This window comes from Macrosteles quadrilineatus, unplaced genomic scaffold (genome assembly GCF_028750875.1).
Source record: "Macrosteles quadrilineatus isolate MER2022 unplaced genomic scaffold, UCM_ALF_1.0 Scaffold_1__1_contigs__length_201487025, whole genome shotgun sequence".
Taxonomy (NCBI): Eukaryota; Metazoa; Arthropoda; class Insecta; order Hemiptera; family Cicadellidae; genus Macrosteles; species Macrosteles quadrilineatus.
Window position 1 is genome coordinate 151,208,046 of NW_026542594.1, and position 27,603 is coordinate 151,235,648.

At 36.3% G+C, this 27,603-nt stretch overlaps 1 protein-coding gene across 2 annotated transcripts in view; it reads right to left on the reverse strand.

Moving 5' to 3' along the window:
• LOC128987414 (fibroblast growth factor receptor homolog 1-like) overlaps positions 1–27,603 on the reverse strand; it is an 83,498-nt gene that overhangs the window by 40,933 nt on the left and 14,962 nt on the right. For both annotated transcript variants that reach the window (XM_054408258.1, XM_054408250.1), the window contains exons 2-5: positions 13,141–13,235; positions 6,273–6,417; positions 1,514–1,824; positions 656–814 (exon numbers count right to left, since the gene is read on the reverse strand). In XM_054408258.1, coding sequence (XP_054264233.1) covers positions 656–814; positions 1,514–1,824; positions 6,273–6,417; positions 13,141–13,234 — 709 coding nt within the window. In that variant the 5' untranslated portion in view covers position 13,235. The remainder of the gene's footprint in view (positions 1–655; positions 815–1,513; positions 1,825–6,272; positions 6,418–13,140; positions 13,236–27,603) is intronic.

Consider the following 27,603-nt stretch of genomic DNA (forward strand, 5'->3'; position numbering starts at 1 on the left):
AACTGTTGCTCGAATTTGAGCAATTGCAAAGTATTACGGGCGTTCAAAATCAATAACTCTCGCAATTTCCGATGACTTAAAAGAGTCAACTCAAAGATTATGTAACCCCTTGCTCCACTCGAAACACTACTCCTTATCGAAACTGTCGTGTGCTTATCGAAACTGGAAACGAACTCACTCTAAACACGAAAGCTCTTGTGTGTATCATGTGTTTACTATCTGATCAGCTGTGATTAACACAAATAATTCGTCTGTTTTAGTAAACAAATCTTTTCTTCATAAGAAATACATAAGGATTTTGATGCCCTGTGGGTCAAAGCCTGAGGACTTTTATTACAGGAATGGATGAAAGGGGGTATCTACACAAAAAATACTTAATTTTGACACATCGTTTGTAAAAATCTGTCCATTATTAACGGAGGAGTAGTGTTTCCTAGAAATCTCCTTCATATATTATATATAAGGGGTAGTCAGTTATATTGACTATCTCAAAACCTCTTCTACAATTATGGTTTCTTCATATTAGGAAGAAGCAATATTCTTTGATTTAATTGTATAAAATATTTTTCGTATTACTGAAAAGTTTTTATAGACCCTATCTAAAACAATAGGGTACCGTATTCTATACTACTTGAGATTGAGAATGTTTACTGACTGTAGGCCTGTAGCTGCACGGTGTGGCTGATAGTTCCGAGGGGGTTACTGACGATACATGTGTAGTTGGCTGACTCCATTACATGTACTGTCATGTCCCAAGAAGTGACTGGCAACTGACGTCCGTTCTTGAACCACACTGTATCTGGTTCAGGCGTACCTGTAAGCACATGTGTTTACTTAACGTCAACACTGCTGCTACATGTTACACCATCACTTAAACAAATATTGCAAAGAACAGTCATAGAAAGCTCCTCTATTCACATCAAAAACTAACAATGCTGTAAATTACTTCTACTCTAAACTCACTGAATGTATGATGTGAAATTTATAGCAGGAATTGAGTTATAAGTTATTGCATTTACTTACTTCTTGATCAATCCAAATGGATTACAGTTTTGTTTTATTTCTTAAAATGAATTGTAATTATATACTTACTGCCATGGACAATTTGTATCCAAGCTGTTACTTGGCCTCGCCAACACGTTGTCACCAGTTTTCTCGGTCCTTCGAATCTTCCTCTACTAGTCTCATTGTATCTTTCTGAACTTGATCCCACCCCCTGACCTTTCGTCTTCCTACTGGTCTCCTTCCCCTCGGATCTCCCCTTGGTACCATCTTCAACAAGCTCTCCTCATTTTTCCTTAAGATGAAGAGAGCTTGTTGAAGATGGGTAGGTGTTGTAATTAAAATGTATTTGTATTGTAAAGATATGAATTTACTAAAATGGTTTTACCCTCATTCCTACAATAATTACAAACCCCAAAAATTGTTTTTTTTTTATTACTACACCTAAAAACCTTTAGGTTCAATGGGTATTGGATTGGAAATAGCCTACATTACTTTTAACAATTCATACCATCAGAGGCGCAAGTCAGGGTGTAGTTCTGTCCTAGCAAGGTGGCGACCATGTTGTGCATAGCAGCCTGGTTTGTGAAGCTAGGGGCTCGGCCACTGTCGTCTCCGAGGCTCAGCTGGTTGAGACCGTCGTCGTCAAAGTCCCGCTTGCTGCTGAGGATCGGCAGAGGTTGCTTGGCTCCTTCATCCTCCCCCTCCTCATGCTGCACCACGGACAGACTCATGTTATACCAGCGCATCTCACCACCAGGGTCTCGGTACTGACAGCTGTACTCTCCTCGGTCCTTGGGAGATACGTTGCGGATCTTCAGCCTACACAACAGAGATACCTTAGATGACATGTAGAGAAACTGAACGTGTGAATCTAAGATTGTACCGGTACCAGAAATACAGAGAGTCCATAGAACATAAGGCAGAGTTTTAGAGAGAAAAAAATTGTCATTAAAAACTTAAACAATTTGCTTAAAACAGTTTTTTTTAGTTTTTTATTGAAATGAACAAATTTTTATTTTAGTTGTAAGTAGTAGAGTAAAAGATTATGACAAAAATGTTAGTTGTAGTCAAAGGTTATAATCAGTTCATTATTGAAACGTATGTACATATTTATTTTTGTTTGTTTGTACTCCACCCAACACTTCTCAGAAGACACTGACCACATACAGTGATTAATTTACTTATTCTGTCCCCAGGAACTATTTTGACTACCACACCCCCTATCGACTCAGAGGTTGTTTGTGGGCAAGAAAGTTGGGAAATGGGCAAAGCCAATTCTTTGATGATAAGCGGCTGCTGCTATTATCATTATTATTATCATTATAATTATCACTATCAAATGAGATGGGATGAGGCTGAGGACACCACATAGGTGCTTGTTTTGTTACTGAATAAGACAAGCTATTATATTAGCCGGAATCATCTAATTTCTCGGTCACTGCTGCCTAGTGTCGTACTGGTATTATTTGCACTTTTTATATAACATTGTACATAAATAGATTTTAAAAGGATTAAATGGACACATAGAGTGGGAGTATTTTTTTAGGTCATCAAAACACAAATATCTTGAGAGGAATATTTTACATTTCATTTAGTTAACGATTAGCTTCCTTTTTTAAAGATCTAATTGTAATTTTCAAAACTCCTTATCAAATAAATGAGCCTCCTATGAAAGATATTCACAAAACCTTACACCACTGTGAGTTGGTGAGATTTTCGAAACATTGGGTGATAAAGGGCAAATATTATGATTGAAAATCAAAATAACTGAGAGAATTAGAGTAGATAGTGAAGCTAGACAGTGTTATTGTTTGGTTAGCAGGGAACACAAGGCATTTGTCTGGTTCTGACCAGAATAGATCAAAGGTCTGGGACCAGCAAGCAGGTGCTAATTCTGCTCATCTTCAACTACTCTGCAGCAGCACGTCATATCAGTATCATTATAAAGTTTTAAAGTGTACCTGACACTAAATTATATGGGTACCTTGGGATTGCTGAATATATAAATAGTAATTACAGGTAAATATTCATTCAATGGCACCTATAAAGTTCTTATCAGCATGTAAAATTAATTGTCTGGTGGGTTTAAGTGAAGGTAGATTACCAATAGAGACAATTAGTTGTTCTTGTCAAAGGATATTTTATATTATAAAAGTGAAGCCACTGATGTATGTCATAAAAATAAAATGCACAAAAGTATATTTCATCAAAAGTATTTCAAAAGTACCTATTTTAGGGTGTAAAAGTGTCTCTTTTTGATCCGAGCTCATGTTTCACGACTGAGGTGAAGCCAAGCCTCAGTCGGAAAATGAGCGAGGGTTGAAAAGACACTAACTTTTTGTCCGTGATGAACTATATTTTTTGTCATATTGCTATATCATTGAACAAAACTAATAAGGTAGGAAACGAAAATACTTTTAAAGTAAAGATAGGCTCTCAAAACAACTTCCAGCTTGTTTTTAATTTTGCTAATGCAAATAAGCAGCTGTTTAGTAAGTGATTCGAACATTTCGTCTATTACGATTGTATATTCTACATACTATCGATATGATTAACTATTGTCAAGAAATGTAACATCAAGCTACAACCAATTAAATCAATCAATCAAATTATAATTTTGATACATGTTATTGCTTAGGCCTACAATCAAATATTACAATAGCTGACATTTCTCCCTTAGGACTCAAAAGGCTTTTTACTCCCTAGGGAAACCGTCTCCAGCTAGCAAAATCTAAACAAAATACCATTTCCCCTCTTATATTTTCTTATAATTTGAAAGTGTTTAGCTATAAAAATGGATGACTAATCAAGATAACAGCTATAAAGCAGCTTTATCTGTAGGAGGGAATTTTCTGTAATCTATAGAGACCATCTTCCTTGAAGGTGCACATTATAGGAGAGGATTCAACTGGTGAGCCTTTAACTGGGAAGCGACACATACTTTGGACCTAAGGCACTTGGATGTCTTGGGTTAAGATCCTAGTTCTAGTACAAGTACATGCCACCACTGTTTATCAGTACAGTTTACTCTTGTACTGTCCTGGCTCATCCTTTGCTTTGCTAGATGGTCTACGCACTGGCCTGAGGTCTATATATGGACGGGAAGTACAAAGTTAAAAAAAGGCCACAAACTTCTTTCCAACTTCTTTCCAAACAAATTGTCTCAACAAGTCAACAAGTGACTGCCTGAAACTCAAATGTTATTAGAAGTTATTTGTGTTTACAAATATTGTTTATTTCCCACAATTGTTTAGGAAGGGAAGACAAACAGGCTGCAAGTTGAAGTATGGCACAGGCCTCACACCAATTACTGTAGTGGCAAGCTGAAGGAACTGAGCCATTTATAACAAAATGTCCCTCCAGCAATTAGTCTCAACATACCAACTGTCTACTGTCTACCACAGGTCTTGCTGCTCCATTGAAATATCACACTAACTATAGAAAACTAACAGAAGTTTTTACCTATGCTAAAGTAATAATAACGCACTAGTGCACTTGTTGCTCAAATTCTAGCAATTGCAAAGCATTACAATTTCAAAACGAATAACAGTCATAATTTCCGATGACTTAAAAGAGTAAACTTAAAGATAATGAAATGAATCACTCTACTCCAGTTATCAAAACTGAAAACGAACTCACTCTAAAAACGAAGGCTCTTGTGTGTATCATGTGTTTACTATGAACAGCTGTAATTAATACAAAATACTCGTCTGATTATGTAAACAAAATCTTTTCTTCATAAGAAATACATTGGGATTTTGATGACCTGAGGGGCAAAGTCCGAGGACTTTTATTACAGGAATTGGTGTAAGGGGGCGTCTACACAAAAAATACTTAATTTTCACACATTGTTTGTAAAAATCTGTCCATTATTAACGAAGGAGTGTTTTGTAGAAATAACCTTCATGTATTATATAAGGATTTAGTGTATTATCTTAAAAAAGATTTTTATTGTGACACCCATCTATAAAACTCTTATTATTTGGTAATCAAAATTACATCGCCTCCAAATCCAAAGCTAATCTGACTATCTCATTTTTTATCTATGTTACAACCACCCCTCATCATAGCCTAGATTAAAGGAGTGGACAACAAATTAATTCACACCTTGTAGACAGACCTGTTAGTTATATTGATAAATGAAAATATCATTGAGTTTAAAGAATAGTTATTTGTGTAACTAGTGGTGAAAGTGGCACTTTGCTGCACACGAGAGCAATGTTTACGCACGAGCCGCAGGCGAGTGTGGAATGATCTCGAGTGCAGCAAAGGCCTTTTTCACTCGTGTTACACATTATATTTTTCCTACAGTCACTATAAAGCATATAAATAATTAGTCTTTCAAACACTATGCAACACGTTTTTAGGTTCAGCTGGCAACACAAATGGTGCCCTAGAGAAAGTAGTACCCGCGGTCCATATCACTCCGCTATTTTTCCTCGGCAAGAAATGTGCTCCGCGTTTTGAGAATATAGTTCCGTATGTTTTTGTAATTTGAAGTGGTTTCCGCGCCTAAAAGAAATGCTTAAAAGGTATTTTCTTGTTTATTAAGATCGTAGGAAGGTTTTAAAACGTTTAAAAGAAAAGTCCAGAAAGTTCAGAAATACCGAAACTATAAACACGAAATGACAGGTTAAATCGTAGTTATAATAGTCAATCAGCTGCTCATAGTATAATTATCTTTAAGTGTTGCCAACCTATTTCCAAGCGTACACGGATTACGTGCATAATGGAACCACGCTGTTTTGTGTTGTTTCGTTGGAATCCTGATGTGCGGCAAAGTATAAACCGTACGGCAAAGTATAAATATGCAGCAATTAGCAGCTTTCTGTACTATAAACAGTACAAGGAAGCCAACGTTGTCGGGTGACTGTAGACTGTAGGAAAAGGTTGTTTCAATATCCATCTACAGATATTTTAGTGATTTTATCATAGTCGAAAAATACCGGTATAGAAACAATATGGTTAGTATTTTAAATATTTAATTTTAAGCATTATTATCTTATCTAATAACCCCTAAAACAGAATATTCATAATAATAGTGCATATAGTATTTTATTATAGTTTGTGTTTATTTTTAAATACATAAACTAAAATAAAACATTATTGGTAAGGTACTTACCATGGTACTTACACCAAGTGTAATCATTTAATTAAAAAATTTGTAAGTAGTAGGTTATTCGATTACTTTTAAAATCAGAGAATCTACACAATAACATCAGAGTCAGTCAGACGTAAGGAGAATGTAAGAAGACTTAATTACTTACCTCAGTTTTCCTAGTGACACACTAATTCTTGGTGATGCATCCAAGACATTTCCATCCTTGAACCATGTGACAGCGCCATTAGAAGGAGCAGCACAATCTACCAGCAGCCGCCGTCCTACATCTGCTGTGTGGCTGGTCACTCCTTCTGTAGAAAACAAACAGGTCATTAGAAGGAGCAGCACAATCTACCAGCAGCCGCCTTCCTACATCTGCTGTGTGGCTGGTCACTCCTTCTGTAGAAAACAAACAGGTCATTAGAAGGAGCAGCACAATCTACCAGCAGCCGCCTTCCTACATCTGCTGTGTGGCTGGTTATTCCTTCTATAGAAAACAAACAGGTCATTTGAAGGTGCAGCACAATCTACCAGCAGATGCTGTCCTACCTCTGCTGTGTGGCTGGTCACTCCTTCTGAAGAAAACAAACAAGTCATTACAAGGAGCAGCACAATCTACCAGCAGCCGAAATGTATTACCAACGGTATTCCTTTAAACAATCGTAAAATTTTATTTAGTTTTTACATAGGTAAAGTTTACTTAGATTAAAAGGTGATTATGGTGTATTGCCATTTAGTTAATAGAGGTCCTTAAAAGGCTTTTGCTGAGAAAGGTCCCCTAAACTTTATTTATAATCATATTGCATACATATACATATCACGTATACGTCCCCGCTAATATCATTGATGTCCCCATCTTAATTGATAATGATATGATGATAATTGCTGCAGAAAGAGATTCAACAGATCCCTTTGCTTGGATACATATCCAACATTACGGTATGCGAAGAGATATGTTTGTTTTTAAGAGTAATGTTTTAAGGCTTACTAGTTAACTTTCTAATATTAGGTTGTACTTTTTGGCAAGCAGTGTAAATGATGAAAGGGGGAAATATACATTGATCAGCTCTTTAGCATAGAACCATTAACCATTGCAATCCAAGAGTTAACATTTGTTATACACAAACAAATGCTTTGTATTTAAGATGGTTGACCAAAACAATAAAATAGGCAAAATAACGAAGTGTCATGGAGAAAACATGGAAACCCTCACAGCCTTTAACAAACAATAGTTCATTAAAGTATTCATACAGTTCGTTACACGTTTGAAAAATAAATGTTTTCAATATTATCACGCCTTGCATTTGTCGCTCGTATGTCTCCAGTTTAGAAGTTTAATGAGTTGGAATCAGTTCTTGTGTTGGGAGCCAAACTGAGAATATAATAGTGAAACCATTAACCAGGGAAACAATGGGCCTTGTGTCTGGCGATCAATGGGGGGATGACATTCATTACCTTGCACTGACGCACACACACGCACACACACACACACGCACACGCAGGACATACAGTAGGTATCTGGGACTCATTAGGTCTCCACGTCATTATATTTAGCTGACGTCCACATCTAGCGACCCGTCAGTTGTCGGGTCACGTGACCTCACTGGCTGTGAAACTGTCTCTGTTGAGAGACAATCCAACTTGGCTGCCGCTTCCTACAGCCGGACCTCATAATCTCTTTTACTTCTGTTTTTAGACTCTATTGCCGTTTCGTTTTTTCTAAGTGCACGTCCAAACCGAGGTCTTGTTCTTTTCTAACGTCGACCGGTTCGATAGCACTAATTGATGGACCAATGGCAAACGGCATTTGGGCCAAGAAACGACCCAGATTGAGATTGAATTGTCAATTTGGACGGTACTATATAGTAAAAAGGTCTATATAGTAAAGTAACGACTATACTATATGTTCGTTCGCATACCGTACCTAAAGGTATCTCGATTCTCTACATATATGAGTACGAATTTGTTGTAGAATAATATTGACTTGACGTATTGCTAGACCAATACATGGGGGAGTGAGCTGGTCTAGTGCTTAGAGCGCGGGACTTCGGTTCCAGAGGTCCTGGGTTCAAATCCCGCCAAATGACCAATGGATTCTATCTATTTGATAATGCCGCAACCCCTGAAGTACCGGTAATGTTAAAAAAAAATTCTGGGCATGCGCCTAGCGTCCTAGAAAAAAAAATAAAATAAAAAAATTGCTATACCAATCCAAAATCCAACTCAAACTGTGAATTATAATACAGCTAATAGTATTCTTGTAAACAAATTAATACAGTGGGACGTCTATGATAAGACTTATGGGGATTATTGTTATCACGGTTCTCATCGTATTGAGGTTTGCAACAAAATAAATTATGGGTAAGACAAATTCTAAGGGATTCGAAAATGACACTTTTTATAAAGGAACCTTGTTATCGAGGGTTAAGGTTTCAATTTAGAGGACATTCACCGCCCAAAGACTGTGTTAATCACGATATGGGAATGAAAAGCAAACCAAACAACACTGAGAACGATTAAATACTAGTTATCTGTTTACAATAAATACGACGTAGTTAAACTGCAATTGAATTATGACTACAAATGTGATTTTCCCTTACTACTCAAGACAATCAATATAAAAGATTAGTAGTACTCCATTTCCGCGAGAACGCAGAGTCATGCGCCTGTTTGTCGTATCACGCAATATAGCTACCGAGTTGTCGAGCTACACTGCCAGCCTGTAGCAATATTGCGTTGTGCGAATGAAGGCTCTGTCTGGCACAATCATAATATGCTACAACCTTACTACGTACTTGCAAACACACACATGCAATGAAAAATTAAACATACAAAGCAAAGAAATTATGGAATAGGAATTAAATTGTAATTAACTGTATTGTAGACTATTTCAATACAGAAACGACGTTTTATTTTGTCACTTTTGTTTACTTGTAAGTCGTCCCGTCGAACATCTGACCACAAAGTTTGAAACTACAAATATTGGTATGAATAAATATTGGAGGTTGATGAATCGCACAGAACCATTGAAAGAACCGATTTTGGATGTTCACAAAGAAAGACTGGTCATGGACCCGTGGTATAAAGACCAGAGGTGCAAGAGAGAGGAGAGAAGATTTGCGATTTTTGATCGCTCGGAATAGCCTCGCCGGGCCATGTGGTCGCGAATCACTGTATAAATAGAGCCATCCGTCACTCATCGGCCCCGACTGCCTGACTGCGCCTGCGATGGCTATATGCGATTTAAACATGTTCAGTTTTATTAAATTTTGTGATAACGAATTATCACAGCTGGAAAAATGGTATATTGAGCAGTAGGACGGAGGAACATAACCTATTATAAACTCTGTGGTAGCTATATATAGCATTATATATTAACTCGTAGTATATATATATAATATATATATATATATATATACTATATAGTAGCTTATGATATTATATATATAGCTTGTGATGTAAATAGAATGATTAGAGCTTACAGCAGTCCATTAAAATCCTACTAGAAGGCATTATATGTGATCTCGAGAAAAACATTCCGTAATGTTGAGTAGGCTGGTTGTTTAATGAGCGAAGACTTAGATTTTTAACAAAGCCGATTTTATTTCACTTTAATCAGGGCATCTTTACTATACTTAAGACCATTAAACCTTTGGTACCTTAAAAATAATGCGTGACAAAATTTCATAGCTGCAGAACATAGCTAAAAGCGATCAGTATAATTCCCGAGATTTTTTGAACCCTAGACCTCGGAGACCGAAGCCCCGCACTCCGATATTGGTCTTGCTAACTCCCCACAATTAGTAATACTCTGTAACTGTCTGATTCAATTTTCTGACGACAAAAACCATTATAAAAATATTCATTATGCTTCAGATCCTAGAAGAGTAAAGTATTTGATTTAGTTAATGTTTGAAGTAAATAAACAACATTTACTTGGTAGCCTACACTATTCTACCATACAACTCACAAGCATTGCGTTATAGTATTAAACAGCACGTTTCTCTAAACCTCAAAGCCTGACCCATGACTCTCAGTTTTGAAAGAATATAAAAACAACAATAACTTATGACAACCCTTTTTTGAGTTTAGGAAAGGCTTATATTGTTATAGCCTAAAGATCGTTTTGGGCCCGGGGGCTATTGTTTCCGCTGGGCGGGTCACATTTAAATACCAAATTCGTCAAGCCCCCAAATCCATAAGTCAAAAGTCAAGGCCGTCCCTCGCAGATAAAAACTGATGGGATCGAGAAACGAAGGTCATCTATGGATTGTGTAAACTTATTTCGTATTTTTTACCTGCATTTTAAATATACATTACTTTCATCAAGATATGCAGCTACGTTTTGATGAGGTTTGCTAATTGTCTAATAGTTTATGGTAAAATGTGTGCACATGAGATTATTTCATTAAAATACTTTGTTTTAATAATACAGAACAACATATCAAGTGGCAGCTTTTATTTTTCTGGTCGTACAAATCTTTTTTAAGCTCTACAGAATAGTTTGAAGATAAATCATGAAATTTGCGTTTTTAGGGTCAAAAATGGGAAACATGAATTTTTATCCCATAAAACACCCCATAAACCCCCGTCCCCATAGTCTGATTATGCTGGTCCGCGAACTTGTTCGAATAAACGTAGATTTACACGTAGGCTATGTACCAAATTTCATTAAAATCGGATATTTTTTGCTCGAGTTATCGCTTTGATAACTCGATATGAATTTGAACGGATGGCATTTTTGGCCTCTAGGGACTTCAAAACGAAAAAGTAAATCGGTCCCGGGTCTAGGTCTTCCCATGAGACCTACGGTAATAGCTTATTCCCCGTATGGGAAATTCGCTAAAACACGAATGTTAAAGCCCATATTTCCAAATTCTTGTATTTAAATTAATTTAACCCTTTTAACATGTGTACATCCATGTCGTGACTAGATGGCAACCAAACAAGATAAATCCTTCAATTAAAGTTTTAAAATATCGTTTAAATTGTTTCAGGTTAAAAAATTAAATTTATAAAGTAATGTAAAACCTCACAACCAATAAGACCTCATGTCGTAATGATTAGGAGTTATGGAGTGTCAGAAGCGTTCACGTTATCGGGAACGAGTCGCTTCCGTGGCCTAAGTGATTGTAACGACCTACAAATGGGTTACAAAGCCGAGTTTTTGTTGCCGGGGTCAGCCCCAGGGCACAAACGCAAGGCGGGACCTCACATCTGGTAGAAAGCTTTAGTTTCAAAAACCGTTTGGAATTTCAAAACTAAAACAATAAGCCAACAGAAAGGAATTCTGCTTTCTATCACAACTAACATAGATATTTCACTGCGGACCTAAGAAACACTACTGCAACATCGCCTGTACAAAATGCCTTAATTACACAAGTATACAAATATTTTGTAATTACTACGTTTCTCCTACTCGTAATAAATGTATGTTAGTGTTAGGAATTTATGGATACTTTCTAACTCTCATAGGCGTTTTTACAAAAATTTCTATGTGGTTGAATATAGCGAAGAAATCCCACCTTTATGTTAATTGTTGAATATTAATTTAATTTAATTTTCTTAACAATAGTTCTACCAATATCAAAAAGCCACTAAGTTATATCTTCGGTCAATGGTCAATTAATAACTCTGAGAGATACCTCCAGTATAGCTAGTGGATAACTTTTCTCTAATCAATCATTCAACAACACTGACAACCAAACACATCAAAAGAACAATGACACTTGGTGATATTTACAGTTAGTGGTTGGTGATATTGTATCAACACAGTTGAGATACATCTTCAGTAGCCAGTAGATATCAGTTGGTAACGCGTCTGCAGCATCTACTCAACGTTCGCATACATGGTAGTGTCGCTGTCACGAACGCGGAGGCTGATATGCGACCCACGTCGTCGCATCCTCCCTCCATGGAGCACTTCCTTGCATTCACAATCCGTCCAGACCACATAACACATCAAACCTCACTATCAACACTTACGACTCTACAAATGTCAATGACACAGTTGTCTCGTCTAGCCAACTACGGGCACTACGGTTGTCTTAAAACAATCATATCACTTAAGCATAAGATTGGCTATTAGCCGACTCAGAATCCATACAGTTAGTTGTGTAGATAATCTTACTAATATTATAAATGTGAAAGTTTGTTTGTTTGTTTGTTTGTTTGTTTGTTTGTTTGTTTGTTTGTTTGAAGTTCAATCACGCATAAACCACTGGACGGATTGGGCTGAAATTTGGCATGATGATAGCTTACATTCCCGATTAACATATAGGCATATTCGTATCTCAAAAATCCTTTCGGGCTCCGCCCCAGTGGCTCTGTAATTCCCCATGTTAACCTTATGAGTATTCATATTTAAAGGGAATTAAAGAATTTAGTCAGCGGTTTCAACTAAAAAAGTTGGTTCAATGATATGGAAAAGCATTAAAAAGTTATAAGATTTGCCAACAGGGTGCAGCACTATATTTTTTTTTTGCATTTATGAAAACAGCTAATTTGAACTAAGCAGCAACAAAAAATTGTGATTCGCAATGAAAACTGTCAAAGTAGGATTGTTTACAGTGATGTTAATGTTTTTCATTTCATGAATAATTTGTGATATTTTGCGAATTGTTGATAATCTATTTTTCTCTATTGTTTAGGTGAAGTGGTAGTACATTATGGCTATGGTAGAAGTGTAATACTATAGAATACTGTAAATTTAAAAAAAGCAAATTTTATCAAACTGTGTCCTTCCTTATTGCAAACGCAAAGCTTGAGTATAACTGCAATAAGCATTTTATACGTATATTCCAACCCCGTACGAAGGACGGGTACTCTGCTAGTACTAAATACTCTCGAGAATCATAAGTTAATAATTGGATGAGTACAATTATTTTTTATTAAATTACGCTTTGGCGTTGGTAGTTTATTCACTAAAAGTTATTTTATTATAGTTTTCGTTGCAAATAGAATAAGAATTACCATGTGCATGTATGTTTTAGTAGACAAAAATGTATACCTATAAAAAAGCATTAGAAACCTACCTGACAGTAAAAGGTCCCTGGACGGACGAGCGAGTACACATACTGCGGAGTACAGGAGCCAATAGGAGCAGACGCTCCAACTCCTCGTCCCCATCCTGCACACAACAACAACGATAGAGCAACATGACACAAATAATATAATAATATAATATAATGTACTGTATACCATTTTAACATTTTATCGACTCCACAATTTTTTTTACGATCTACAAATTAACAGGCGAAGACTACAATAGTGTAGAATAGAGTCGTATTTTCACCTCGTCTCGATCCTCTTGAAGCAAGACACGATAGACTTACGTTAGGAAAATGGCAAAGGGAGTCGATCAGTTACAAGTAACAATTAATTATTATTTTATCACAACAAACAGAAGAAAACCATGGTTAGTTTGCGGATATTTAGATTTCTGTGAGGTTTACAAAAGAACTCCAGCTAGTGACTGGTTGAACTCAAAGATAAGCTTGATTCGCTATACACAAGCGGAAACATACGTAGCACACATTACGGTTCAACGTACCGTACACTTCCGTCAACGTAGTATGTGACCTGTGCTACTGCAGTCTCTTGCCCCTACTACCAGTGCTACTCACTTACTCAGAACTCAATACTCACAGCGTGTGGGTAATCTTTGTTACAACAGGGGATACTTTATCAACATCTATTGCCTAATGACAGAATGACGCATTTAGATACGTACACCAAGTCGTATGATAAATCTTTTGTTGTTGATACATTTATGTCCACTTTAGGAATTTACAATCTGTACCTTTTAACATGATTATACGAATAACTGTACTTAAAAATTGTAGTTAAAAGCAAAGATAAAGACCAAGAACTGGTGGAGTGTCATTAGCTCATGGCTGGTCTTCTATGATCGCATACTGTGTATTTGTTACAGAACAGTGTTCAAGAACCAAAGCTTTAAATCTGTGTCTATGGTGTGACAGTATTGTGCTCTATATCTGTCCGAGTAACCGTGTCCAAGTGGCAGCGTTCCTCATGACTACTTGTATGATTACATCGTCTTCACAGAACAGTGCTCAAGAACCAAAGCTTTCGTAATCTGTGTCTATGGTGTGACAGTATTGTGCTCTATATCTGTCCGAGTAACCGTGTCCAAGTGGCAGCGTTCCTCATGACTACTTGTATGATTAAATCGTCTTTACAGAACAGTGTTCAAGAACCAAAGTTTTCGTAATCTGTGTCTATGGTGTGACATTATTGTGCTCTATATCCGTCTGAGTAACCGTGTCCAAGTGGCAGTGTTCCTCATGACTACTTGTATGATTAAATCGTCTTTACAGAACAGTGTTCAAGAACCAAAGCTTTCGTAATCTGTGTCTATGGTGTGACATTATTGTGCTCTATATCCGTCCGAGTAACCGTGTCCAAGTGACAGTGTTCCTCATGACTACTTGTATCATTACATCGTCTTCACCACAGAACAGTGTTCAAGAACCAAAGCTTTCGTAATCTCTGTCTATGGTGTGACAGTATTGTGCTCTATATCTGTCCGTGAAACCGTGCCCAAGTGGCAGTGTTCCTCATGACTACTATATATAATACTATATATAATATATACATATATAATATACTTGTATGATTACATCGTCTTCACAGAACAGTGTACAAGAACCAAAGCTTTCGTAATCTGTGTCTATGGTGTGACAGTATTATGATCTATATCTGTACGAGAAACCGTTTCCAAGTTGCAGTGTTCCTCATGACTAGTACTTGTATGAATTCATCGTCTTCACAGAACAGTGTTCAAGAACCAAAGCTTTCGTAATCTGTGTCTATGGTGTGACAGTATTGTGCTCTATATCTGTCCGAGTAACCGTGTCCAAGTGGCAGTGTTCATCATGACTACTTGTATGACTACATCTTCTTCACAGAACAGTGTTCAAGAACCAAAGCTTTAGTAATCTATGTATGGTGTGACAGTATTGTGCTCTATATCTGTCCGAGTAACCGTGTCCAAGTGGCAGTGTTCCTCAACACTTCCGCTGGACTTTGGAACCTCTCCAAGCATCTTCCAAGTCAGGATTACCGCGTCTATTGATTCACTTGCTCCGCTTGTCAATGTGCTCTGAATCCTGTTTTTACAGATTATGCAGTACGTAAATAGAGAAAATTTTAACATTCAAATAGAAAGGGTTGTCTGAGTCTGAGATGTATTTTTATGGTTATTAATAAAAGAACCATCCTGTTCCCATTTTAAAGCCGTAACTAAGTTTAGGATAAAATACCCCCGCCGCAGCAAACCTGCAGACTAAGCGAATTTCCATTTGACTGATTGGATTTACACTGAAATGTCTACTTAAAAATATAACATTTATTCCCGATTTAAATAGAATTAGTTTAACAAGTACTTAGGTTTGCTGCATCAGGGAGGGTAAAACTGTTTTTTTTTTTTTGTAAAATGTTAATAGTTAGTAAGAAATAAAACATTTTCCAAATTTTATCAAAATATGTTCATAAACAAGCAAACTACAACAGTTTACTCATTCTCCATAAGAATAACATGGGAATTTTAAATTTACAATTTTTTGGAATTTTCTCCGTAACCATTAGGCGCATAATAACGCTTCAATATACTAAATTATTTGTTTTTTGAAGCTCTACAAAATGGTTTGGAAATAAATTGCTAAATTTTATGTTTTTTGGGTCAAAAATGGGAAAAACCTATTTTTACCCCATAAAACCCCCCGTAAACACCCGTTCCCATGGTCCGATCATGCTGGATCGCGAACTCGTTCGAATAAACGTACGTTTACACGTTTGTACCAAATTTCATCAAAATCGGATCATTTTTGCTCGAGTTATCGTGCTGACGGACACATATATATATATATTATACTTACTAACAACTTACATAAATTTAAAATTTTTAGAAAGCCTACTGAAAACAATCTCATCATCCCAGCAAATTCAAATCATCCCTGGCAACACAAAATGGCAACATTCCATTCGTATATTGATAGACTTATCAACATTCCCATGAGTAACGAAGACTTTATTGAAGAAAAGGAACATATCACAAAATTAGCAAAGAGTCATGGATACAGCAGCAAAACCGTAGAAAAAATGATAAAGAAAAAAGCAGGCATGAAAAACCAACATGTCAAGAAAGAAGAAAGAAAACATGAATTTTTATGCCTACCTTACTCAACTACATTTAACAAAGCATATAGGAAAACATTTAACAACCAAAATTATAAGTTATCATACAGAACAAGAAACAATTCATTTGATTTAATTAACAAATTTTCACAGTCAAACAACAACGTATCAGACATAAAAGACAAATCAGGCATATACAAATTAAACTGCAGTTCCTGCTCAAAATTCTATATTGGCCAAACAGGACGAAATTTTCAAAGTAGATACAAAGAACATATTCAAGCAATTAAATCAAACAACAGAACTACACAAAAATCTACATTTGCAGAACACATACTTTCTACAGACCATACATACAAAAATTATAACGAAAACATTACCATACTAGACATTATTAACAAAGGAACCAAAATGAACATAAAAGAAAATTTTCACATATATAAACACTACAAAGAAGACAGAAACAACATTTTAAATATAGTACACACACAAACCACTAATCCTATATTTAACAAAATTATAAGTGTTAGAAAAACCAACAACTAAACATTCATTCACATAGGTACTAACAAAATTAACAGCTGTATTTATTCATAACATAATATTTTTGTTTGAAATTAGGTTAACACACTTGAAAATGTCCTTAGAGACGAAACATGTTGTGATTTATTAAATAAAAAAGAATATAAAAAAAGGGTACTCATGTTATTTTACATATTATTTATTAATATATATATATATATATATATATATATATATATATACAGGGTGATTGATATAAGTGTGCCAGCCGTTTTATTCGAAAACTATAAGAGATATCAAAAAAAGTTAAATGGTAAGTGCCTTGGATTTTTTATTTAAAAAACAAAAAAAAATATTTTAGCCGCCATTTTTCCAATATGGCCGCTAACTTTGGTTTTTCTTACGGAACACCCTGTATTTTATGATTTATTCTGGTAGAAAAAGTAATTTTAAGACGATTTTATTCTTGTGATTTTTTTCATAAACCTTACCGTTTTAAAGATAATAATGGTTAAAGTTTTGAAATTTCTGCATGAGAAAGAGTTTCGATAAAGGCCTAAGCAAGCATGCCAGCTGTTTTGCTCGAAAACCATTCAAAATTTCACAACTTAAACCATTATTATCTTTGAAACGGTTAGGTTTAAGAAAAAAATCACAGGAATAAAATCGTCTTTAAATTACTTTTTCTACCAGAATACATCATAAAATACAGGGTGTTCCATAAGAAAAATCAAAGTTGGCGGCCATATTGGAAAAATGGCGGCTAAAATAATTTTTTTGACTCGACTATAATTTTTTTAATAAAAAATCCAATGCACTTACCATTTAACTTTTTTTGATATCTCTTATAGTTTTCGAATAAAACGGCTGGCACACTTATATCAATCACCCTGTATATATATATATATATATATGAATTTGAACGGATGGTGTTTTTGGCCTCTAGGGACCTCAAAACGAAAAAAAAATCGGTCCCGCGTCCAGGTCTTACCATGAGTACTACGGTAATAGCTTATTCCCTATATGGGAAATTCGCTAAAAGGATGTTGTTGAAGTTAGCATAGCTCCGACAGACTGTGCTGGTGTAAATTACTCATTTTTTTCGTGTGCACCAAATTATAATATTGTAAAATTTTCTTTTTTGAAAATGCCATAAATTGAAAACTTGTTGTCTCATCAAACATCAATACCGTGGCTCGTTGATATGATTTATATAGTTTTATACAACATGTATAGGTGTTATTTTATCATTGGCTTTTTCGTCATATGATAATATATTGTAGCTTAGATAATGTGTTGAGAAAATGTATGACATATCTTTAACAGCTGTATAAATACAACATATTTATTTACTTATTTTGTAAACACTTAGTTTTGATACTTTCTTAGGTTTATGTGTTTTAATTCTTTGTGCATAGTGTCTTTAACTCAGTGCGGTAATAGGCTATTTGTGACGTTGGGACGACTTGACCGGTTTGTTCTTATTGTATGCACTTTTGGTGAGTTGGAGAATTTCATTACTTAACCACTACATACTTATTATTAGTAACCACGAATACTTGAAGTATTCGTGATATAGGTGTTATAACAGTACTCTTATGATATATTGATTAAAGCTACTTGTATTACTAGTTCTTACTATAATATGGAAATTGCAAACTATAATTGCTCCCAATAATTCAACAAGCGTGATTGTTTTCATGTAAGATGTGGTAAAACTAATTGTTTGTAACTAACCTCAATCTTTTTACTGCATATGATCACTACGCTATCTGACATTATTTTTAGAAATGATGCGTGAAAGAATTTATTTAGTAAAGCTTAAATAGGCGAGGGAGTTGCACTGTCGTATTTGTATTGTAGGGATTGTGGTTAGATTTGTATAGCCGATTTTGTTTACTCAAGGAATATAACATGCGAAATTGTGTAACGTATCTGTTTGGATTGTCTTATGTGATTAATAAAACAGTAAAACAAAGGAGGATACAGAACAAATACTTCGTATAACACACAAGTTGATAATCATTAATTGGAATAATGGTACAAAGTAGGCTATATTGAAATTGTAAATAAACGTTGTGAAATACTGTACATGGCAAACCACAACAAGTTCTCATAATCTAGATCTTTTTTTGTATTAGCCTATTATTGTCTACGCGATATTATTGAGGGTTCTGTCCCGAACACAAGGTTGTACAGTTGTGACAGGTGTTTTAGGCGCAATCTCGCGGGCTTATAAAGTAACTTTGACAGGCGAGTGTACAATCTGGCCTAATGTGACGGCTACAGCCTATACCTCAAGATCTCTATCTGGCTGGCCTAGAGCAGGGCCGGAGCTGCCCTTGACGTGACGGGGAGATAGTCCGTGTGGATGGGCGACGCCAACACTCTTCATACTGATCCTAGTCAGAAAATTAGGTCGGAAAAGAATAGATTATTTAGAGCTCCAAGAGTAAAGTCGCTGCCCGGGAGGAGAAATGAAGTGAATAGGAGCACAGTTAGATAAATTGAAATAGTTATGAAGAGTCACTGCGTTTTTGTTTTCGCTTTAAAATATTATAGAACTTCAGTTGTTACGTAACAGGTTCGATTAGATATTATGGTAGCCAATAGACACCAGCAGCTTTAAGTATGGTGACGAGTAACATTGGTATGAGTGCCGCACAATGTCTACGTGAGTCTACTGTTATAGCCCTACCGGTCAACTCGAGCCATCGCATACTTACACGGAGTAAGTAGTTTCTATCACGTTAGATGCTTTACAGCTTGAGAAATGTAGACTGGAGATTGAAGATTTCATGTGTTAAAATAAATACCTAAGTTCATATAAAATCACAGGTTCCAACAACGATTCAACATTTAATCTGAAAACAATGCTAGTTAGGGATTCGTGTGTATGTAGGTTGGTGATTCGTTTAGACTATTTCATCGAATACTACTTTGTTTCATGCTTAGGATCAAATACGCTGTACTCAACCTATATTCTTTACCTAAACTGATAATTGCGAGTCTTTAGTCTTAACGCGACAGCTGAACTGTGTTACATATCACTTTCAACTAACACCGCTGTTTTAACCTATAGCGTGCTCGATGTGCATTAGGACGGATGAAAGAATGAGTTGGGTGAGGTTTTGGATGTGTTCATTATCTCTTTCTACCCAAATTTTCTGGAATTGTGTTACTGAGAGTTAAACGTAGGCCTACAACCACAACTAACGACTAGTTGTGTTATTTCAAACTGTACCTTTCCCCATTTCTTTTAAGAGCATTCGAGTTTGACCATTCTAATCCCAGCTATCTTGACCCTAATCACTCCAGGAGGAGACTGGATAGCCACTCAAGTGGCGAGGGTGGGGCGGAGGCCTAGCCAGGTATTGTGTCGAGTGTCGAGTGTTCTACACCCTACAGTCGGCGCCCTGAAGAGGACGAGCCTCTTGACTCTACTGGCCATGCGCCAGACGTCATCCCGGCCAACAGCATGTGCCGTCCAGGCAAACAAATAAACAATTATTGAACATCATAATCTTTATGGGTCAAAATTGAATGTAAAAGAGCTAGGGGGACGTGAAAAGGGGATATTAACTACAGAAGTAATTGTGGAGTATCGAAAACTAATCCCTCCAACAATCAGATTGAGTACACATCATGTACACCTACAATTGATGCATAGGGTTACGCTCAGCTCAAATATCAACCCCTGTAGCCACCCTACGTAACTATTGTGGTAGTCAGAACATTATGAGCTCGGTCTCATCAACAGTGCTATTAACTGAAGAAACGAAGGGAGAGAAACAAATGTGGAAGCCATTCCGTTTGACATTAGAACGCAGCACAAATATATGTTTGGCGATGGTGGTAAGGGGAGGGTTAAATATGAGTTGATCAGTTCGGCCGCGACTCTCGACAGGTGCGTCTCATCTGTCATACGACTACGAGGCAGCTGCGAGACGAGGTATATCTGGCCACTAATATCAACTTTACATAGCTGTGGCAGTGGAGAGAGCACTGACGTCAGCTGTTGAGCCTACATAGGCTCAGATTTGACAAGGTGTGACACGTAGTGGGATCATTGTGTGACAAAAACCACCTAAACGCTAATAATTGGAAGATGTCGTTACCATTTCTGGAAACTTAGGTTAACAATAACAATTTCATCTAGATTTCACAAGTCACTCGATGTCATGAATTTTTAACTTACAAACCTCTTTACCCGGTAACTAGTTGCACAATGTAAATGCAACATCAGATAACTTAGGGGTTTGTAGGGTGGTTATGTCAGTAGCTAACTCAGTAGCTAACAGTGGTTAGACCAGTAAATAACTTGTATATGCGATTGTAACGGTCATGAAAAACCTATAGCTTCGTCCAGATTCGAATACAGTACCCTAAAGCTTAGAATTGATTGTGATTCGGAACCTCAAACATATTTTGTATAGCTAGGTAAAAATAGCTACGACGGAAGCCCCAATTTTAGATCTACCCATTCAAATATTGTTTTGTTTTAAACAGGCACCCCATGAATGGCGTGACAGGGCGTATAATTTGACAGGGGGTAATTCTGTCCATTACTGAGGTCGACGATGACGAGCGCGACAGATGTGAGGTGTCTCAGAATCAATTCGACGTGCTACAACCAGACAGACATGTGTTGGGGCTAACAAGGGAACATGATGCCAACTTGTACCATGTGTAGCTATGACTGTAGTGCTGGTACATGCTCGTTTATTGGGGGCTCCCGAATGAACATATGCACACTTCCGTACCGTAGGTAGCTGATGTAGTATAGCTATAAATAGCGGCAAATAGACTCGTTGTTAGTATAAGATGCCAAAGAACTTATTACACTTTCTAGGTAATGGATGTAACCATATAAAGTAACACTAGAGTAAGAGGCAAAAATATATTTCAGATCGTGTTGTTTCACATCAATATAGATTGATGACACTATTACTTGACAAAGTTGACAAGACACTGCAGGGTCAAGTCCTCAATTTAGTAGAGTTTGGAACTGATAAAAGGTACATACATGGATTGATGTATTTGTGCAAGTTTTTGCCTTAGGAAGAAACGGTACCGTGTAACCAACGAGTAACATGTTTAACCAAAAATGATAATTATAAAACTGGGTTTGGGTCGTCTACTTTGTCAGCCCCTCGCGACGGAGATGGTGATGGGCTGAAGAAGGCGGATACATGTTTCTGTTCACACCCTCTCTCACCCTAAACCCTCAACACCTCGTCAACCCTTACTACATTCGCGAGGATGGTGGTCCATGGAGTCGTAGAGGTTATTCTCGAGCAACAAAGAACATTCATTCAGGTGATGTTCGACGCGAAATATGTGTACAAACTGAGAGTTCAAAGCAAGCTGCTGACTAAACCTACAAATGGATTCTGGAAACGTAACGGGAAAACAGCCGGGTTGACTGACAATGTGTGCTTTCAACAGATGTGAGTGTGCGACGCACGACGCGCGACGGCTCTGCACTCAGCTGTATATCTTGGAAGTTGGGAAGTGCTTAATAAATCATCCTTGCCGAGTTAATTGCGGCCTTCCCTTTCAACGCTGTGGGCTAATTTTGTACAAATGTATAATATCTTACTTGGCCTTCACTAACCACGTGCGAGAAAAACCTTTCCTGTATGAATAATTATATTGTTCTTATAAACAAGTATATTTATTTGGAATCGATTGGGAAAATTTCGCTCTTAAAAATAGGAAATTAACATTCGTTTTATATTTGACATGACGTTGCGTCTAAATCAATTAAAATTTAAGAAATACCAAGGAGAAATTGGTAATTTTTTAGTTTGATTGATGTAACTCGTATGACCATTGATGTGTAGAGTATTTTTAATATGACCGACTCTTGTATAAATTTGTTTTCTGACTGAAATTGAGCAATGAAGTCTGCGAATATTCACTTCAACCTACTAAATAGGCGGATTAGTAGTTATCCTATTTGTAGTAGTAGTAGGAGAGTTAAACTGTGTGTGCACTTCAAAAAAGGAACGGCACAAGTTAAACTGCTTTTTGGGAAGGTGAGCGGAGCGGAGGCTGGGTCTGGTGCAATGTTTGTTTACTGGGCGGGCATCTGCTCCGACGCTGTCTGTCATGCATCCAAAACACACAAATATTTATCTCTCTGACTAAACTGCGATGCTTCGACAATGCAACGGGTGACAGAGCTTGTAGAACTACTACCTGGCTAATTCTGGAAACTCGTGCAAAATTAACGATTCCACTTCGTGCTGGTATATGGACGAAATCAAAACGTAATTAAAGATTATTTACATTTCTTGGAGGAGTCTGTAAACGTTTAAAAAAACGAAGCCAAAACCTGTTAAAAAAGGGACAGAATATTAACTTCCACTTCTTAGCAAAGTTTTGATAGGATCTGGACAGAAAAAGAGCTTCCGCTTGATAAAACATGCCCTAAAGAAAAAGATAATCTTTTACTTTAGATCACCTGACCATTCGTTATTTCATTCCATACAATACAAACTAACTACAGTATCTCCCTTCTAGTTGCATAGTTCTTTAGGTTTTACAAGCGACCGAGAGAGATGTCCCTCCTTATGAGTTACTTTACACGGCGGGATCATTGGACATTTGCAACACAAAATCTAGACGTTACAGTATACGTTTTAATAATTGCAGGAAGCTGTGACACAATTTAATGCTTTGTTGAAACTTCCATATTATAATACGTTAACGTTGTTTTAGAGCAAGTTTAAATAAGTGTTCTATGAGCACAAACAACCTCTTGAGTACGTAACGTCGACTAATTGAGCTAATTGTTTAACAGCCCAATCTGGAGCAATTAGATAATTAAAATGCATCTACAACTCAGTGGACCTCCCACTGGTTGGTTTGTTGCTTTAATGATGTTGTAGTTTCAAGTTCAAATGTGCAAACTTCCTGTGGTACAGTGTAATGGTCAGAGAACAATTAAATGAAACATATACAATTTTTAGAGTTTTTTTTTATTGGAATCCAATACATTTAAGGGTATTTAAGTTTCGAGCTAAGCCCTAACTCGGTTCAACCGGTTATACACAGTATTTATATGGAAAAAGACCACAATTTATTATAATCAAACCACTAAAGAAAATATTTTTGCCAAAAAAAATCGATGTTTAAAACACAACCTTTTAAAACATGTTACTTTCTCCAGCCCATAAACCAAAATAAAGTCAAAGTCAATCGGGACTTTTTACCAGGAGTTCAGAAAAATTAGTGAACAACTAACAACAGTCAGCCAATTGATTTTGGAGTCTATGCTATGATTATGTTGTAGGTTTTAGGTTAACGAAAGGAAATGGAGAGCTCAATTATTTCTGTACACTTTGCATTAATTGAGGAGAGCTAGCATTCCCCACAAATTGAGTTTTTACAATTTTAGACCGGATATAATATGTTTTCGTCAAATGGTGAAAACCATCTCATTTAGCTGCGTGAACTCCAAATAGCCGTGTCTCCTCGCAGCACTGATGATGAGAGGGGGGGCTGGCACACGTCGTGGTGGTGCGGGGTAGTGTTTAATGAATATTCGTTAAATTTACACTTGGATATCGTTTTTAGTTCAATAGACTTTAAAAAATCCACACTGACGACGGCAGATCATAATTTCAATTATTTGACGGAGCCGGTCACAGGATTTCTGTAGGCTACGAAAAGTGGTAAGCGGCTAAGGAAACTGTTACTGCCACTTTGTCGATACTTACATTAGTGTAATACTCTGAGTCTGATTCGTCGAACATTGATGTATAACTAGATAGTCATAATGTACATTGGACATGACTTAAACTCAGTCTACGAATCAAAATGCAATGGGGGATAGTATTTAGGCGATACATAAAATCATTCAGAAATTACAGGTACAAAATCAGTTGGCTGGGTAGCGATTTGAATCAGTCAAAGGTTTTGTTTGTTAAATCAGTTGGAAAAACTAAAGTTTCTTTCAGTCCTCATTTCAAGAGTCTATGCTTGTACAATCCTGTACGGTTGTCTAGTGTTCTTCAAGTTATAAGTTAAACTATATAACTTATAAAATCACAAAGTGTCCTTATCATTTTTTACTTAATTTAAAAAAAATACTTTCCTGCACACCTACAAAAATGCGGTATTTGAAACATTTAGTTTTATTTAAAATATGAGGCCAAATGCCAGAGCCAAATACGAGACGTTTTGTTATTTCGACCGAGCCGAGTAGGCCAACGAAGATCAAACAGACTGAGGTGTTACAGGATATGGCGCAACGTGGACCTGTGCAGACGTGGATAAATAGCAATAACCCGTGGTTTACTGAACCAACCTATAAATAACATTGTTTACATCACTTTTTAAACACTATTGCAGAACATTACATTGTATTGAGCGATTATAAGTTGCCACATAGAAGAAGTAGGCAAATTCCTCCTTTGTTTACTCCATATTTTAACTACCAACATAGGGAAATGTTCCATTATAACAAACACCTAATCACCTCGTAACTGACAATCCTACTTAGTTTTATTCAACGTGAGACCTTAAATTGTAAATACTAGGCATTCTTTACGTTTCTTTGGAAATCATGGTTGACGCAACTGACTTGTGGTGATGTTGATTTTTATTTGACCAAACCGACTCATTGCAGATAAAACCTGAAATGTACAGTACCCCATTATGTTCACAACCGTCTAAAATGTGATCTAATTTATTGCACAACAAAAGTCTTTCTGATCATTTCAAGATTAAGTAAAAAATGTCTCATTTAACGCATCTTTGTAACAGATGAATAATCTCTCATTCGGATCCAACGTATGAGATTAGCGAGATATCGATGAATTGAATGTAAAAAACTATCATAGGCCTACCAATGAGAAGCTATAAAAGAGTAGATCGAGGCGTGGTCGCGCGCGTACAGATTGGCCAACGGTTCGAGGGTCTTTTCTAACATACAGATTGACCAAAGGTCCTAATGAGCAGGGGCAAAAAATGGGGGAGGAGCTTACAGCAGCGATGTGTGTGGGGGAGGAGCTAGTCTATTCAAGTAAACTGTTTGTTGACGTTTTCTAATCTTACCAGATACAGAGGTGGTCTCTTTAATGCTATTGAATATCGTAGAACCAACTTGTGTAGTTGAAAAAGCTGACAACATTTTTTAATTAATTTTAAATATGAATACTCATAAGGTTAACATGGGAAACTATGGAGCCATTGGGGCAGAGCCCGAAATGATTTTTGGGATAAGAATATGTCTAGATATGTTAATCGGGAATGTGAGCTATCTTCATACCAAATTTCAACCCGATCCGACCAGTAGTTAATGCGTGATTGGATATCAAACAAATGAACAAATTCACAAAATTTCACAATATTAGTACTACGATATATTGTAGTTTTTAAGGGTGATAACATGATGTCTCATCATATCTCTATTATTTTCATTGCGTGCGCGATCTCTTCAAGGCAACTTAGAAAGATTAATAATACTAATGACACATACTATGAAAACACAAAATCTAACGTAAACCATTTTCTTCTTTACATTTTATACAAAAAATACAACATTTTCTTTATTTAACTTAAACATCACCGACTTACAGATAACCCAATTTTCGTATGGATGTAAACAAAATTGTACCATGGACATATGTTTTGATGTAAACAAAAATTCATTGTAAACTTGAAAAAGTTCATATTATTGACAACAGAATTCAGCACAAACTATGCAATTTTAAAAGCTAATATGACGAGGTTATATGCTTTCACGGGATATCATACAAACGGAATAATACCTCCAATTTGGAGTTATTATTTTCTTTTAGCGGCAACTGAAAATGTAGCTGACTGAATATTAATAACAAATTATTATTTATTTCAGGATTTTAAGGCAAAATGTTAAGAATTATTTGAAGTTTAGAATTTAAATTTTTGGTTTTCGTAAATGTTGAATAAGTGAGTAGATTTTTATATTCTGTGGTAGAACATTAAATTCGGGTTATTTCACTTCCAATGGAATATATTTTTCCCTTTTTTAACTTTTGTTAAAATACTACTCCTATAATGAATATTGCTAGATTGGTTTTGTGAACTTAAAAATGAACATCGTGTGCGAAATACTAAGAAGGGTGGATATTCAAGGTAATTTTCAAACAATGTGTATACACATAAAAACGAGAATGCTTATACTTTGGATCTTGAAAGAACACTTCAGGACTTTTAAATGGTAACATTATCCTTATTGCTATAACTAGGTCAAACAAACTAACAATTTCGTAGCCAACTCGACCTCCCAAAAAATATATACTTTGTGTACTTGAAAAGAAAATTAATAGTGAGTTTATTAGCAATTAGTTAGATTTTATAGCCTACTAGCTGGCCCGACAGACGTCGTCCTGTCCTAATGTGGTTTTGTGTCAAATGCTCGTTCATTTTCAAGATGAGCTCGTTCGCATGGCTCAATCACGTCCTGGTTGAAATTCGTTCGCTACGCTCACTCACCTTTAGGTTGGAGCTCGTTCGCTGCGCTCACTTGCCTTCAGGTTAGCTCGTTCGCTACGCTAACTCGCCTCCAGATTGAAGTTCGTTCGCTACGCTAACTCGCCTCCAGATTGAAGTTCGTTCGCTACGCTCACTCACCTTATGGTTGCAAATTAGCTGTTGTCATAAATTAAAAAAAAATAAATAGTGCTGCACCCTGTTGGTTAACCTATTTACTTTTTAATGCTATTGAACATCACAGAATCAAATTGTTTAGTTGAACCAGCTGTTGAGATTATTTAATTCCATTTAAATATGAGTACTCATAAGGTTAACATTGGGAAACTCCA